This window comes from Colletotrichum acutatum, assembly GCF_030867785.1.
Source record: "Colletotrichum acutatum strain CBS 112980 chromosome Unknown BDZ83scaffold_82, whole genome shotgun sequence".
Taxonomy (NCBI): domain Eukaryota; kingdom Fungi; phylum Ascomycota; class Sordariomycetes; order Glomerellales; family Glomerellaceae; genus Colletotrichum; species Colletotrichum acutatum.
In genome coordinates, this window is record NW_026849076.1 from 1 (window position 1) to 15939 (window position 15939).

Below are 15939 nucleotides of genomic sequence, written 5' to 3' on the forward strand. Positions count from 1 at the left end.
TTGGCCAAAGCCTACTCCAGGCGAAGTACATACAATACGTGCCCGATGCACAAGGTATGGCAATTAACTCACTTGAACATTGATGCGTCAGCAAAGTCGAGATCCCACAGAATTCTGCTATATCAGTGCGCTCAATGTCGGACCTACAGTGGGACCAGAGTTCCAAGCTGCGGTGAATGTGCTGTTCTCAAAGTGACCCATGACCAGCTACCGATCGAACGATAATCGGGTCTTGCTCCGGCGACCATGAGCATACCGTCCCGACTTGGCAATTTTCTCGGCCGGGCCGGAGCACCTCCGGAGATAATGCGTCGAGTGCTAGGGGCAGCGTTTGCCCGTAAGCCGTGCACAACTCAGTCAATAGTGAGAAACAAGGTTGATGGAGGTGGGTAACGAGCGAAAAGTGAGGGGCCGTTTTCTTGGATGCAGCAAATTGCCCAGCTAATGCATATGCTATTGGAGTCGTTGGTCGATGCGAAGACTAGCATTAAAAGCTCATCGCCGAGTGGCTGTGAGATTTTGGGGCTGGAGTTTATGCTTCGGCCGGAGCGTTTTTGTAAATCCGACAGCTGGGTGGATCGCTTCCGGGGCTGTCGCGACCTGGGGAGATCATACCATAAGTTCTGGTGGATCGCCTGGCCCAGAGCCTACATGTAGATTAGTCGGGACCGAAGCCCCAACTTGCTACCCGAGAGCGAGCGGGGGAAGACGTCTGCGTTGCCGCCACCAATGACCAATCATCAAAGACAAACAATACCTGTGGAATGGACACGCAAACATACCTCCTGTAGAAACCCGCCTACCCGTAGAGCAATTCTCAAATATGGAGTAACACTTCAAACTCCAAAAAGCAATGTGCTCATGGTATGTCGTCGCGAGATGATCGGTGCAATGATCTATTGATGCACTGAGACCTGTCATGAGCTCAGTAGCGCCCGCGGTTTGGTGTCCCGAATGTTCAGTGACAACTGTCTGTGCGTTAGCAGTGTTGTTTTTGGCATGGCTTCGGACTTCGTAAATTCTACGATTGACGCTGGTCATTTTACGGATAACACTATTGCCCGAAAGCATCTCTCTAGCCTGGGGGATGGGGATGAGCTGATTATTAATAAGTTTGGAACTTGGTCAGCGCTTAAGGAAAGGTCAAGAGACAGGACGAACGTGGACGACCAACAGAACCAACAGGCCGGGGGGACGGCCAGATGCTAATGAAAAAAAAGTCCGGTGCTCGGCGAACGTAAGCACCGATGCGCCGTCTAGCGGCCGGATCCATATTAGATAACTTCAACTAAGGGGGCCACCCCTTGCGCCCTCTACCGACGCATCGGAAGACTTTGCGACCACACCAACGCCCAAGCCAACCCACTTCCCAGGTCTATCGCGGGTGCTTCCATACTTGAAAAGGAGGCCAAGTTGCCAACGAGGTAGCTTCGGCCCTTCGCTACCTCGCATCTTGGACTTAGCTCCGAGATCATATACGGCAGCCTGGACGAAACTCGAAGCTATCCATGTCAGTTTAGACTCAATAAGAGTCACGACGAGGAGGATGATGACGAATAATGGCATACAGAGTGCTCCGAGCCCCGGCGGGTTTGCCGTACCCCGTTGACCGTCCCTCTCGGCCGGTCTCCGCGCTCTCGAACTAATGGGTCTCCCTTTATCTCCTGGCGCCACATAGGGAGCCACATGGGCAAACAGAGGATCTTCGTTTTTATGGTCCTCTTTAAGACTACGAACCTCCCCATTGTTAACTTCAGCCCTACCCCTCGGCACATCACCAGTTCCTTTCCTTTCACACGACGTCCTCAGGAGATCGACTACCCAACTACACTTGATTCGGCTCTCAACATATTTACCCTAACTGTGCGACATCGCCATTCGGTTGTAATTTGCCACCAACGAACGACAAACTCATCAGCCATGTCACCCAACAACGTCCCACAGAGGACACCACTCTCACAATGGAGTGCTGCCCAACGGAAGGGTATCATCATACCTATGGTCATGTCATCGATACTGATCTTGGTTCTCGTCCTCGCCAACATGTCATATCTGTTTGGAGCAACATTCGAGCAAGGGAAGCGTACGCATGCACTCAAGATTCTGGCCGTTGACCTAGATGGGGGCGCCATTGGTTCAGCAATTGTAGGCGCATCCAAGAGCTTCCAAGCTGCCAACTTCCCAACCATCGAGTTTGGCTCCGCCTCAAAGTACTCAACTCCCGCAGCGGTAAAGAACGCAGTATGCAAAGGAGACTACTGGGGAGCCATTTACATCAACGTGGGCGCGTCTGCGAAGCTCGCCAGCGCCATCAACGGCACCTCGACCGCAGCCTACAATGCCGCCGACTCGGTCACATACACCTACAACCAGGCCCGATACCCTGCGATCGCCGATTCCACCATCAACAGCAACATCCAAAAGGTCGTCGGCGCATCGAGGGCCTTCTACTACCAGTCGCCCAACGGCACAGCTGCCCTCCGATCCCTGAACACTACCAACCTGGCCGCCATCGCCGCCTACCTGAACCCGATCTCGTCCACCCCCGACCTCATCGGCGCCCAGACGCAAGCGAGCCGCGTCTTCTTCAACACCGTCAACATCATCGTCCCGACTCTCGCCCAGTTCTTCTTCATCTTGGCCCTGAACGGTATCGGCATGAGCTCCGGCCTCCTCGCCAAGATGAGAGTCCGCGACGTCTGGCTCATCCGCTTCACCATTGGCAAGATCTACGGCTTCCTCACCGCCGTCACCGTCACGGGGTATCTCTGGGCTTTTAGGGAGAACTGGGCCGTCGGCGGCCCAGAGTTCGGCAAGACCCTTCTCGTCTTCTGGCTCTATATGGACGTGCAGTGGCAGGTCCTCGAGTCTCTCATCGGATCCTTTGTGCCCATGCAGCTCATTCCGTTCTTCTTCCTCACCTGGATGCTCACCAACGTCGCGAGCAGCGTGTTCCCCTTTGAGATCATGGCGGGCTTCTACAGGATCGGCTACGCCTTCCCGGCGCACGAGATCTATTCTCTCTTGGTGCAGGCGTGGACTGGTTGCGCTGATCAGACGCGCGTCGCCCTGCCTGTTCTCTTCTCCTGGTGGCTCGTGGGCCACGTCGGCTCCGTCTTCTCCATCCGCAAGCGCTGTGCTGACGCCGCGGCTATTGTTGCGGCTGGTGCTGCCGCTGCCGCTGCTGCAAAGGCGCCGGCTCAGCAGGACGACACCGTATCTATCCCTCCTCGCTCTGCTAGCACGGAAGTGACTTTGCAGTCCGATGAAGAGCAAGTCAGAAACGAAAAATGAATGATGGGGCCGCAAAGGATTTCTTAGAAACGGATTCGAATTTGGCTGCTGATGGAATTGAAGATTAATGCGACGTCACAGCGGACGGCACGCTTGATACCCAGCATAACATGGAGTTATTGGATTCTGCATCGAGACCATTGTATAGTGTGCGACGATTGCTTTGAATGTTCGGATGATATAGACTCAACTTAGACATTGCATCTTCTCTTACAAGGGATTAATTCAACTCTTCCTAAACCGTGGTTTCTTGAACCCTGACTCGACTTGATTAAATAAATGTGGAGGATAATCATCCCAGACCGACAGAGCCTAGCTGACTTGATTGTCGGGTAATTCTTTTTAATCCAACAGAGGCCTTTTTCCTCAACTATCTAACAAGGGTAGCTCTATTGAGCCCTTATGCTTAGAGCAATTATCAAGCAACTAATTAGTGACTTGTTTCTATCTGCGAAAACATTAGTGTCCTTTCAGGATAAGGTACCTACCTTTCCAGTATTATAAGTAATCGTTCCCATTTTCTTAATATTCACCCTTCCCATTATTCCCTTACTGACTAACTTCTAAAGATGTATCTTAAGAGAATGTTTACTTTATAGAGATAGATAGATAGAAAATGCTAGATGTAGTGGTAGTGAATCTAGAAGTGGAAAGATGATGCTGTGTGCCCCGGCCAGGATCTCTTGGAGCAGAGACAGAAACGAGGCGTTGCCACTCTCCAGGTGAAAGACGTGGGTCTAGGTAAAAGGGCTCCAGTGTTGCGCTCTGCCAGATCTTCTCAAGGAGTGGATCATAGTCTCTGTTATGCCAGTATCCTTCGCTGGGATCTTGATATAACCGATGAGACCATCAGAAGTCACCGACTTTTCGGTTGTTAAAGACCAAGACAAGAAGACAAGGTCTACGACAAGTTCCCCAAAAGACTGCATGCGCACAAGTCATCGAGTAGCAGGCACATGGGCTATTCGGCACCGGTCTCGAGACGCGCAAACTCGAAATTGTGAACCGGATGAACCGATGATATCTTAGTAAAAGAGCGATAAGGATAGTCAATTTCATAATGAAAAGGGGTTTATAGGTTAACTCATCACCTATTCGGTTGGCCATCATCACCTCAGTACGTGTACATTACTTCGAATCGTTGGTAATGTTCAAGGTTGCCACTCAGATACCGACATGGTCCCGTTCATCCAAATTTCGGTCCTCAAAGTAATACCGTATTGAAGAAGATCGGCCGGCTTGGCACGGGCGCCTGTTTGTCCGTTCTCTGTTTGCTTGCCAGACAGCATGCGGAGGCAAACCGGAAGCAGAGATGCATCAGCACAGACCCGGCGACGTCAACGAAACATCCAACAATGAAGAAAATTCAAATAGTAGCCTAATTCAATGACATTGAGAGACGCAGTGCTGCCCTACAAGGCTAGCCATTGGCGATATCTTGCGGGGTAATGTAAAATGTCGTGGCCGACGTCTGTGTGGATGCATTGTTCTGAACGCGTTCCGTGTTTCGCTGCGCCATAGCGTCTTGATCTGTGTGAAATTCAGGGTTCCAAAATGGCCAAACCCGTCCTGGCTTTTGCATGTTACTCAGAGCTATTCCTCTGTGTTGTTTCAATGTGAAGCTGTCTTCCAACTTTTGGATCTAGTCACTGTTTCCTGCCTACCTTATTCACACAACCAAGGCCCAGCATGGAGTTCAACGCTACAGCCGCACATAATTCTCGACAAGTCAACCAAGAAACCATGGACTATCAGTCCCAAGAAGCCACGCAACCCGCTCCCGTGCAGGCCGCGAGATCATCAGCGGGTTCCAGCTTCTTCGAACCACTCTGGCGACGCAACGACGAGAAGAGTGGCACCCGAGGCTTCGAGGGTAATCAGAAATCCCACTTCAGCAGCCGCAACAGCTCGGTGACAGACATCGACAGAAGGGTAAAGCATGGGGAGACATTCCAGACGACCTTTGAAGTGGAGGCACCAGAGGGTATCCTATACAGAAACGGACAGCTCATTCTCCAGCCGGCGCCGACCAAGGATCCGCGTGATCCTCTCAACCTTCCCATGTCTCGCAAAGTCCTGGGATGCTTCTGTCTCTGCTGCTTCGGTGCGTTGGCCGCTGCCGCAGAGCTGATTCTCGGTGCTATGTTGCCCGTCTTTGCTCTCGAATACGCCGGTCTCGACCCGAAGATCCTCAAGCCCCTGACCGACAGCGGTGGTCTCCCCGCGGGCCTCGACCCTTTGAAGGTGCTTTCGAATTTGCCCGGTGCGCCTCCAATCTTTGAAATCTATCTCCTGGCTTCCCTACCCGTTCTGGTCATTGGTCTGGCTAACTTGGTTCTCGTTCCAATGGCCATCTCCGTCGGCCGTCGGCCCGTCGTTCTCAGCACTGGGGTTGTTGCTATCATCGGATGTCTCTGGGCAGGCAGCAGCCAGTCGTTGCAGTCACATCTTCTCGCTCGTTGCGTTCAGGCTGTTGGTGCCGGCACGGTTGAGAGCTTGATCCCGTTCATTATCCAGGATATGGTCTTTGTGCACCAGCGCAATGCCTGGATTTCCAGCATCTTTGCCGCCCAGGGCCTCATTATCATTGTTCTTGGGATCGCGGCGCCGTACATGATTATCGACTTGAGCTGGCGGTGGATGTACTACATCACAGCCATTGGCGCGGCATTCTTTCTCGTTGGTGTTTACTTCTTCATGCCTGAGACCAGATGGCAACGAACACGCGCCGAAATGAGTAAGTTGGAAGAATTCACCGTCTTTAGGGGTAATGGCTGACCTTGGACTTCTAGATGGCATTCCTCGCAATGAGATCGGTCACGAGCGTGGTCCCAGAACGTTCCGCTACAACATTGCTCTCTTCCATGGCAAGATGGATTGGCGCAAGGGCTGGAATGCTTTCGTTGACACCCTTCGCACGTTTTTCTATCCGCAAATCTTCTTCATCACTATGCTGAACAGTGTGATGATTGCTTGTGCTTTCGCTGCTGGTTATACTGTGGCCCCAGCTCTCTTGACAGCACCCTGGTCGTAAGTGATGAATTCTCAAACTTGAGTGAGTGATCCAACTGACGCTGATACAGATGGGATTTCATGAACCTTGGCCTCTGCCTCGTGCCAGTCCTAATCGCAGCCGTCGCCGTTGCACTGGTCACTGGAAGTGCCGCCGATTGGATGGCGAACCGCATCGCGAAGAAACGTGGTGTCCGCGTCCCTGAAAACCAACTTGTGAACCTCATCATCCCGACCCTCGCTGGCATTGTTGGTTCAATCATCTTTGGTCTGGCTGGCTCGAACCAGGCAGCGTACTCCTACTTTACGTTCCTCACAGGCCTCGGCCTCATGGCATTTGGCTTTTTGGGCGCCAACACCATTGGCGCGGTCTACGTCCTCGAGTGCTATCCCCACCTCGCGGGCCCGGCACTGGTCAACATTGCCTCGTTCCGAGGTTTGCTGGCTTTTATTCTGTCATTCAAGATATCCGATTGGGTGGTGGATATGGGCTACTTTAACGCGATGATGATTTACACCGGGCTGATCAGCGCCTTTGCTGTTTTCGTTCCCGTGGTCTACTTCTACGGGCCTGCTTGGCGCAAGAGGTGGCCCGCCGAGCATTTCGGTGATCACATTTAACAAATGATATGTTCCAAGTAGGATGGATTTTACGGAATGGTATATGTATACGTACTAATGACTTGGGAAGGGCTTCTGCGTTTGTTTGACAGGCTATTGATGTATAATATTGTACTAATGCTCGATGCTCGATGACCGATGATTGATCGCCCCGGTTGTGGGGACTCAAGGAAAATAACGAGATGAAAGGTATGGGAAGAAGGTACCTGTGTAGGAAACAGGTATTCGTGAAATAAAACTCGAAAAAATAAGACATGCAAACCCGGCAACCCGCTTCGTCTCTTCTCCCTTCACTCACTCGTCGAACACGCCAGACGTGAAAAAGCTCCGAATAGCCAAGTACCATAGGCAGCAGGAGAGGAGGGCCGGTTGCCACTTGGCAGCAGCGCCCGGGCCACAGGCAGAACTCCCAACTTCCCACCTACATCCACCTTGCTCCAAAAACTCATCATCACCACCATCTCTTCATAATAACTCAGAAATAAATGAGACGGAGCAAAAGAGAGACTCCTCGACGGGGAATTGAACCCCGGTCCCCTGCGAATCGTTGAATCTTCAATGACAAGCAGATATCCTCACCACTAGACTATCGGGGATGGGTGGATGTTGACATCCAGTGATAGTTGGTTGGGCGGAGGATACGAACTGAGGCCATGAGTAAGGTAGGGCACGACCTCACGCTAATCTCAGGGCTCGGGCGGGACTTGGTCGGCCACGACTGCTGCCCTCCTGCCTCATTCTGGCTGTCTCCTGTGCGTCTGTTAGCCGTCTCTATGCCGGGAACTCTGTCTCGACGCCTCCTTTGATCAATCAATCATCCGTTGCGATCATGCGTAAGTGTGGTGTGACGTTGGAATGAAGACTGGATGAACTTGTGTAAACCTTGTTTAGAGACTTGACTGACAGAGGCCTGATTGGGCAATCGGCACTGTCCCCATTCGCTGAGCGCGCCGAACAGGGATTTCGAGGCGGCATTAATGCAAACCTACTTCTCACTACAATACCCTTCTCTACTCGCTGTTGTCGTATCGTAAGCCTCATTCCAACGCCTGGGTAAGATGATCCGCATCCTACTCATGAATTATTGACTGCAAGTAGAGAGATGGCGGGCGCTGGGTACTGTGAAATTGGATGAGTTGTTCATGAATGGAACTTGGCGGACCTCATCAAATGTTGTAGTTGACACTTTCATGGGGTGAAGTACCCCGCAAACACCTCGATTCTTCAATCTATCTTTGCGCCAGACTACTATCTATGTACTTGAATAGAAACAAGTGCAACAAACGTCCTCAAGGGTGGGCAGTCGGCTCGTTCTTGCTTGGCGACTTCCAGCTCTCATGCAAGGCATCCCGAGCTTCAGGAGTTGTAAGCACAGCCGTGTTGTAAACCAGCATATGTGAGTCAGTTGCCAGGCGATGTTTGATTGCCAATCACCATGAAATCGCGCCTCCAGATATCCCAGTGGTCGCTCTTTGTTGGGTCTCCAAACGGATTCAGCGCAGCAACTCGCATACTGTCGACACCTCGTTAGATTTGTTTATCGAGAAGTGTAACCAATCAAGAGACTTACGTGTAGTTCCCAGGTTTGATCTTCGAGCCGTCAGAGAACCTGCCAAGCCACCACACCCTCCAGGGCGCATAGTTGTAATCTTCCCTCGAGAACTCTCCCATGGGACCCCGGATGAGATCGAACTCATTGTCGTTGTCCGGATCGAAGACTGTAGCGTGCCTTTCATTGTCCTTTGCACAGATAAGCGCTGGTCAAGTACGAAGGTGGCAAATGGGAAAGGCATGGTATATATATGATGAGATAAACTTACCCAGGTTGCAGCATGTCCAACAAATCCACCTTCTCCAGGAATAGGCGGATACGTCCCCCAGCTCTTCTCTTCCCATCCGCGCTCAAATATATCCCAGCGCAGAACAGAGCAGCCCCATCGGAAGTTCATGTAGAGTTTCGGGAAATCTTGTGCTTCTAGGGAAAGGTCGAAGGAGAAGCTAAGAAGCAAAACATCAGCAAGTTCATTGTGAGGAGCATGCCAGTAGGGCCTTACTTGGTCTTGTATATCATAGGAATATCATCCGCTCCCGAGTTGATGTACGGGTAGTCGTCGACAAACATCTTTCTAAAGGTCTTGCGTAGATCGGAGGCGACGCCCATGTAAGGCGCCGAGAGCTGCTCGCCGTTGGAGCCGTGGATGCGAATCTTGCCGCTGTACAGGGGCATAGCTGAATGGTTTCCGCCTTTGGGATGTTCGAATGTGAACCTGAAGCAAGACATTAGTTGAAGTTGGTCATAAGGAACGCAACGAGGGGCGCTTACTTTGCCTCTCTAGTCTCTCCCGCACCAACAGTAAACTCCTTGGGAAACGTCACGTTCGGGACTAACGGCGTAGCCAATGGTACCAAGCCCGTATACTGAGGTCCCATCTTGATGTTGTCTCTATCATCGAGAACCTCGTACGTCCCCGCAGTCTCGACGCAAAAGCTGTACGTTATGGGACTCGTACAGTTGTTCGTAATCATGACAGAGTGCGAAGCGCGAAAATTTGCGGTATCGTTGAGCACAAACTTGGTGTACGAGAGCTCCGTCCCGTAGTCCAGAACCTTGGTAGCGTTGACCAAGCCATTGCCTAGTTGGAAGATTGGGGCGCGTGTCGTCCCATAGTCTGTCATGTTCAGCCCATTATTCCACGGAAGCGAATCGCCACTGGACAGGATCCTGGCCGAGAGCATCTTGCCGAAACCGGCGCCGTGGACCTTTCTGCCACCGTGCTTCGAGATGAAGAGTGCAGCTACACCTGCTATGTACGGCGTTGCCATCGACGTGCCAGACTTTAGGCCATATTTTCCGTGCGGAATGGTGGAAAAGATGTTGCTCCCGGGTGCCGCGATGTCAGGCTTGATTTGGAGATCGTAGAGCCCACCCATGGAAGTGAAGTAGGAGCTGACGACGGCGGGGTTCCTCAGGTTAACCAGATTCGAGTCGGACTCGTTGAAGAACCGGGCCGTGACCTTGGCGCCTTTCGCGAGCGCGGCAAGGATGTCGACACCAACCGCGTGCTCCGTAATACCCTCTGTACGGTACACGTCGTAGCTATTAGGCATCGGGAAAGTTTCGTTATCGTTGAATAGCAACATGTACTTAGCGCCGGCAGACTGGAGGGCATAACGCTTGTTGAAGCCGTTGCAGCCACCGCGGGGAACCATCACAAGAGCGCTAGTCAAGTTCACCGTCCCCGGTGGCAGGAAGCGGCACCCGATTGTGGTGTTGAGGGGGTCGTAGGACAGTGCGGTGATGGGAAGACTCGAGTTGAGTGGGAAGCTGTGTGTGAGGCCGCCGTAGAAGAACCCGTACCTCGACTTGTTGACGTCGCTGTTTGCGTAGTCAAAGGTCACCTCAAAAGGCATCCCAGGGACGTATGAGGGCTCAGTAGACGCCACTGAGAGCACGCTTCGTCCGGATTGACCGTTGTCCCCGAGGAAAGCACCACCTTCGCCCGTGTTGCCTGCGGAGATCGTCACGAAAACACCTTGATCCACGAGACGGGAAGCGATCTCGGCCCAGGCGTTGGACGAGAACCCTCCGCGACCTCCGATCGAAGCGGTGATAATGTCGGCCTAGCATGAGGTCAGATGATAGAACAACTGACTGGTGAATGTGACCAGACTTACGCCATCATTATGAGCCATTAAGAACGCCTCAATGAGGGTCTCTTCATCTGTATCGCCGCTCTGTGTTCACAGTCAGCGTGGACATGGGAGTGAAGTTCTGTTGCTTACAGTTCCGGAAAACACCTTGTACGACAGTATGTTGGCTTCAGGAGCAACTCCTTGCCAGCTATGATCGGGTTATTCTACTGCTCCAAGCATCGAAAGCGATTTACTAACGTATCTGACTGTCCAGCAACGATCCCCGAGACATGCGTGCCGTGCCCGCCAAGAGAGTCTTGCTCGTATGGGTCCTTGTCGGGCCGCTTGGGTCCATCACCACTAGGCCAGTCTTTCACATTTGCTTGTTAGCCCATGTTGTCTGAAGATGAGCTGGTAGCCCTGCTCTCACCCGAGTCTCCGACGAGATCATATCCGCCCATGACCTTGAAGCCCTCACCGAAACCGCCACCGAGCTACCATGTCAGCTATCACCCTTCAGTCAGGAGTATTAAAAGCACTCACAGCGGGATGTGTGTAGTCAATACCAGCATCAACGACAGCAACTTTGACACCCTTGCCTAGAATGCCCTTCTCATGAAGCCTCTGAACACCAGTGATGCCATGGATGTTGTAGTTGTCTCCCGAGAAACCCCGGCTGAACTCCTGGCCATCCTCCACCACGGCTCTCTGGACTCTGCGCGATGGCCAAACGTTGCTCGCATCCCGTAGGAAGCCCAGGTCCTCCTCGTTGTTGCCCGTTAACTCGACACTGACTCCGGTGAAGACGTCACTGCGGAAAGTCTTGTACACTGTCGCACCGGTGAAAGCACATAGATCTGTCTGGAGCTGCTTGATATCCGAGTCCTGTAACGATTGGTATTGTCAGCAATGTCTCGGAACGACCAAAACCCGTGATATCTTACTTTCGTGAGCTCTACAATGAAGCGTCTCGTTCTGGATGATGGGTTCTCGCTCGGAGTCTGCTGCTGTTGTCCAAAACGAGCCAGAGACGTGCCCGCAAAAGACAAGATCGCGACTACAGCATACAAACGCATGATGGCTAGCTTGGAACGAAAACTAGCTCTTGAGATTGTCAAGTCAAGAACAGGGAGAAGAAGTAGAGAAAGGCGGCCCTTCTCTCATCATATCTATTGCCAAAATTCCCGTTGTGCTCTAAGAGGTGAATGGGTACGCTGTTCTGAAGGACCCATGTGAGATGCCGGGTGCGAGTGCACCTGCATACTCGCCTCGTTCAAGATCATATTGAGAACAAACATGAATACCCGTTGATGCGGCAAACAGATTCTCCGACACTTTCTTTGTCCGGTCTTTGGCGGTGAGATGTTGAGGAACATTATGTATCACCGGTTTCAAGACATGCCTTGGGTCTCCCAGGTGGCTCTGCAGCTGAAGCATTTCACAAGGCAGCAGAACGATCCAGAAGTATAGTGATCATGTACATTCTTTCTCTTGATACTATCTACTTGCGGTGGACGTTCGGGCGGTGCTCGGTATGAAATTCGGTTTACAGAATAAACAATGACGGCATCATCTTTTTCGCATGTACTCCCCTGTGCAGTTTGGGACAGACAGCCTGGCAGCTCTTGGCTACCCGCATGACCTGCTCTGTTCACGGCATTCGTGTGGAACAGGCGATGACGAGTAGCAGTGAGATCTCCTAAACAGCACTACATATCTTATCCAAATTAACATCAGTAGGCGGTAATGAACCTGATCCATACGGTCAGTCGGGCACCAGCAGGGACAAACGGGTAAGTAAGGCGAAGACGTCGATGAGTTTGCAGGTAAGGCCGAAGGCAGAAAGATTTTGCCCTTTTGGAGTCACGACGCCGACGGGTATAATCGACAGGGTATGGCTGAGCGACTGAGTCCGCCGTGATGTCGCATCGCCAGTTTATGTACCTGTCATTTTGTGGTCGGAGAGCATGACAGCGGATGCAGACGCCAGGTAGTCGACAGAGATGGCAGAGCCTAGGTTTCACGGCGGGAAGACGATGTTTCACAGCCCCTGGATCAAGTCAAATTTCCGTATTGCAAACCTCGTGGCAGACGAAGTCGGGACGGAAAGAACAGCAAACGGACTGACTGTAAGCTTGGACAGCAATCGGTACACGACACGCGTCTAACTGAATGAGGAAACAAGTAAACGAGTATTCGGGGAGGTTGACAAGATGAACATCAGAACGGGTGACACAAACACATCTCTTTATTTCTTGGCTGACCGGATGCCCTTGAGCTTCGCCAAGAGACCCGCTATTTTGGCCTTGAGAACTGGACTGGGGCCTTCATCAGCGCCAACCAGTCTCCGAACTAGGATATTATACATGCCACCGAAAGCGAGCGCGATCGCCGTCGAGGTGAAGATAATGACATTGTAAGGCATGCTAAAATCTGGTGTGGGCAGATTCAGCAGCAGCGTGGTAGTGCGTGTACTTTGCGTACGGGGGCTGAGAGTAGTTATGACTGCCGCGGCAATGTCGAAACCGCGGTTGGCGTCGGGTGGGTACTCAGTGTATCGAAGAATTGACTTTTCGAAGTCGTAGGTGAGGAAGACTGTAGAAGCGGGAGGGATACGCATCCGCAGCTCGAGCTGTGTGCCTCTGGCACGATCAACGGCGGGGCGGTAGTAAATGTCCTCAACAATCGACGGCTGCGAACCCGACGATCCCTCAATACGTGCGTTGAGAGTATGGAGGTAAACTCGCATGAACCAGGGAAGCGATTCCATGTAGATGAACTCGACCTCTGTATCCTTGCTTGGGTTCGTGAGAATGGCTTGCATACCACCATGCTCTTGTCCGTGTCCAGTGAAACTGCGCTCGGCGTAGATGAGAGGAGTGGACGGTTCGACCAATTCCTTGGTAGGATCCTGTCCCTCCTTGTCTTCTAAGGGGAGCACAATTTCCAGCTCTGAATCTGCACCAATTTTGAAGCAGCGCGATGCTCCATTGGGGTTCAAGATCTCCGTAGCTCCGCCAGACGTATACACACCTCGGGTGTGGGGAACCTCAATACAGACTGGAGGCACATCCTCGTCTGTCAGAGGGCATGTGCCTTTGATCGACTTCCCAAAGATTTGGGACAGCGTCCATTCCTGACCAGTGGTAAGGCCGGTAGGATAACATGTTTCGTCGTTGTGGTAAGGCTTGGAGGTATCGCACTTCAGCTCGTGTCCAGGGGGTGGACGGGGAATCGGGTTGTCTCTTGGTCGCTTGGATCGGTCAATGTCGAGAACCATGTCGATAGTCTGCTCGATTTGAAGAATGCACTCCTGGCCCTCGGGGCAGACAGGCTTGATATCGATGGCCATGCTTTGGAAGGAGGAATCGAAGAGCTTGTGGCCGTCTAGCAGACTCGAGATGCCCGCCTTTCCCTTGCAAGGGAGCAGCTTCAAGAAGGGTGTCAAGTTTTCTGTACACACCACCTCCTTTGGCAGAACGCCATGGAGGAGCTGCATATTCGGGATGGATGCTTCGGGGTGGTCGCCCTCAGGTTGGAATGACATGACCGGTCGGGTGGTTCGGGTTCCGTCGACGAAGTTGAGCGATGCGCAGAAGAGTCCTGAAAGAGCATTGGTGAGGGTCAACCACTTCTGATCGGCCCTGCATATGTGTAAGTGTAATCCATTTGCATTATGACAGTGAGTAACATACTCCTCGTCTGTCTCGGCCTCAAGCCATGCCCATAGCTCCACGCCCGTCCCTCCTTCGCGCTGACCATCCCAGGGCCGACTTCCCCAGCTCTCGGCATCCCATCTTCCCAAGCTGAATCTCAGATGAAGCTCTCTCGTCCCGGCATATTGAAGAATCTGACCCAATGACCGGGGGAAGTATCGGAAATTTTGCAAGTCGAAGTCAGATAGCGACGTATTGGAACGGAAGTTGAAGCTCGCAAGCAGGGCGGACAGGGGCAGCGGGCGGAGGTTCAGCTGCTCGTGGTAATCCGCAGCCAGGCCAAAGGAGGCGAGGCAAGAGAAAAGAATGACCGCCAGAAGTTGGCGCATCATGGAGGGAGTGTCGCAGCGCAAAAGAATGAGATTCGCGTCTGCTGCGGTCTCTCCCCTGCACGGCGGCGCATGTAATCCTGCTGGAGGTGAGGTCGTGTAGGTGGTCGTATGGAGGGATGTCTGGGCGGTGGAACCTGGCAGAATCCCTCTTATGTAACCACACTTTGGAGAAAGTACCTTTTGCAGCTCTCCACATTCCGCCCATGGTTCATCCCGCGCGACACGCCTTCTTCCCCAGAACTTCGCGAATTTCCTTACATTCAATTTAAGATACCCAATTGACCCGTCCACGAAACTCCACGCCAAACCACGATACATCGTATACCATACAAATCTCCACAGACACCATCGAGCATCACATACAATGGCAGCAGAACAGAGAAAGCTGCTGGAGCAGCTCATGGGCGGCTCGGCTAGCACCCGGGCGGCCTCGCTCTCCATGACAGACCCCAAAGTCTGCAGATCATTCCTCGTCGGCACATGCCCTCACGACCTCTTCACCAATACCAAGCAAGATCTCGGCCCTTGCCCAAAGCAGCACTCCGAAGCACTCAAGGCCGAGTATGAGGGACTGTCAGATAAGGAGAAGCAAAAGTACGGCTTTGAGTACGACTACATGCGCGACCTTCAAAAGTACATCGACGACTGCAACAGGAGGATAGACTCAGCGCAGCGCAGACTCGAGAAGACGCCCGACGAAATCCGCCAAACAAATGCCTTGGTATGGACTCAACACTCTCCCGCACTGCCCTGGTTAATAGCTAACGATATCACAGCTGAAAAGCATCGCTGAACTCTCCTCCACAATCCACAACGGCACTCTCGAAGTCGAAATCCTCGGAGAAATGGCCGAAGTATCCCGCGCGATCGACGAGTTCTACCGAGTACGCCAAGCACAGCAAACAAAATCGGACCGCGAGAAGGAACTCAAGGCCCTGTCAGACACCTCAGGACCATCGGGCCACCAGAAGCTGCAAGTCTGCGATGTTTGCGGCGCCTACCTTAGCAGGCTGGATAACGACCGCCGTCTAGCAGACCATTTCTACGGAAAGATGCATCTCGGTTACGCCCAGATGCGCAAGACCTTTGACGCGTTCCCCAAGGAGATGCGCCATCGCCAGCGCGCACCGATGGACGACGACAACATGGGACCCGGCGGTCCCAGAGGTCCTAGGAGCGGTGGAGGGTACCGCGGGCGTGGTGGCAGAGGATACCGTGGCGGTGGCGGCGGTGGATGGTAGGCCCATCCGTGAAAGCTGAACAGATCGATCAAGATCACAGCTCAACCCGAACCAGAGGATGAAGACTTGATGGGCGACAATCCGAATTAG

General features: G+C 52.6%; 5 protein-coding genes and 1 non-coding gene across 6 annotated transcripts; 3 read left to right on the forward strand and 3 right to left on the reverse strand.

The window, feature by feature from the left end:
* Nucleotides 1–2004: 2004 nt before the first annotated feature.
* BDZ83DRAFT_583444 (uncharacterized protein) lies at nucleotides 2005–3294 on the forward strand (the record flags this gene model as incomplete). Its single annotated transcript, XM_060505660.1, has 1 exon — nucleotides 2005–3294. One exon carries the CDS (start codon nucleotides 2005–2007, stop codon nucleotides 3292–3294), a length of 1290 nt encoding a protein of 429 aa, XP_060362288.1.
* A 1743-nt stretch (nucleotides 3295–5037) lies between these two features.
* On the forward strand, nucleotides 5038–6927 carry BDZ83DRAFT_583401 (major facilitator superfamily transporter; the record flags this gene model as incomplete). Its single annotated transcript, XM_060505655.1, has 3 exons — nucleotides 5038–6031; nucleotides 6087–6324; nucleotides 6378–6927. 3 exons carry the CDS (start codon nucleotides 5038–5040, stop codon nucleotides 6925–6927), a joined length of 1782 nt encoding a protein of 593 aa, XP_060362289.1.
* Nucleotides 6928–7434: 507 nt separating this feature from the next.
* Nucleotides 7435–7523, reverse strand: BDZ83DRAFT_t204. The gene has a single exon. It is a non-coding gene; the product is annotated as a tRNA-Asp (tRNA).
* An 805-nt stretch (nucleotides 7524–8328) lies between these two features.
* BDZ83DRAFT_794446 (subtilase) lies at nucleotides 8329–11664 on the reverse strand (the record flags this gene model as incomplete). The annotated part of the gene is made up of 11 exons (XM_060515815.1): nucleotides 11505–11664; nucleotides 11104–11445; nucleotides 10991–11054; nucleotides 10819–10930; nucleotides 10711–10768; nucleotides 10603–10662; nucleotides 9251–10548; nucleotides 8982–9194; nucleotides 8748–8925; nucleotides 8498–8667; nucleotides 8329–8440 (listed from the first exon to the last, which is right to left on the reverse strand). The coding sequence occupies exons 1-11, from the start codon at nucleotides 11634–11636 to the stop codon at nucleotides 8329–8331; spliced, it is 2739 nt and encodes a 912-aa protein (XP_060362290.1). The 5' UTR covers nucleotides 11637–11664.
* A 1104-nt stretch (nucleotides 11665–12768) lies between these two features.
* BDZ83DRAFT_431816 (Gpi16 subunit) lies at nucleotides 12769–14709 on the reverse strand. The gene is made up of 2 exons (XM_060503054.1): nucleotides 14256–14709; nucleotides 12769–14204 (listed from the first exon to the last, which is right to left on the reverse strand). Exons 1-2 carry the CDS (start codon nucleotides 14606–14608, stop codon nucleotides 12809–12811), a joined length of 1749 nt encoding a protein of 582 aa, XP_060362291.1. The 5' UTR covers nucleotides 14609–14709; the 3' UTR covers nucleotides 12769–12808.
* A 263-nt stretch (nucleotides 14710–14972) lies between these two features.
* On the forward strand, nucleotides 14973–15849 carry BDZ83DRAFT_721499 (uncharacterized protein; the record flags this gene model as incomplete). Its single annotated transcript, XM_060512389.1, has 2 exons — nucleotides 14973–15329; nucleotides 15385–15849. 2 exons carry the CDS (start codon nucleotides 14973–14975, stop codon nucleotides 15847–15849), a joined length of 822 nt encoding a protein of 273 aa, XP_060362292.1.
* Between the last annotated feature and the right edge of the window lie 90 nt (nucleotides 15850–15939).

Excerpts from the sequence above, each read along its gene's own strand:
- BDZ83DRAFT_431816 (XM_060503054.1), bottom strand. The coding sequence starts at position 14,608 with ATGATGCGCCAACTTCTGGCGGTCATTCTTTTCTCTTGCCTCGCCTCC. Across the intron at positions 14,205-14,255 it reads GAGGCCGAGACAGACGAGGA|GGCCGATCAGAAGTGGTTGA; the intron begins GTATGTTACTCA and ends ACACATATGCAG.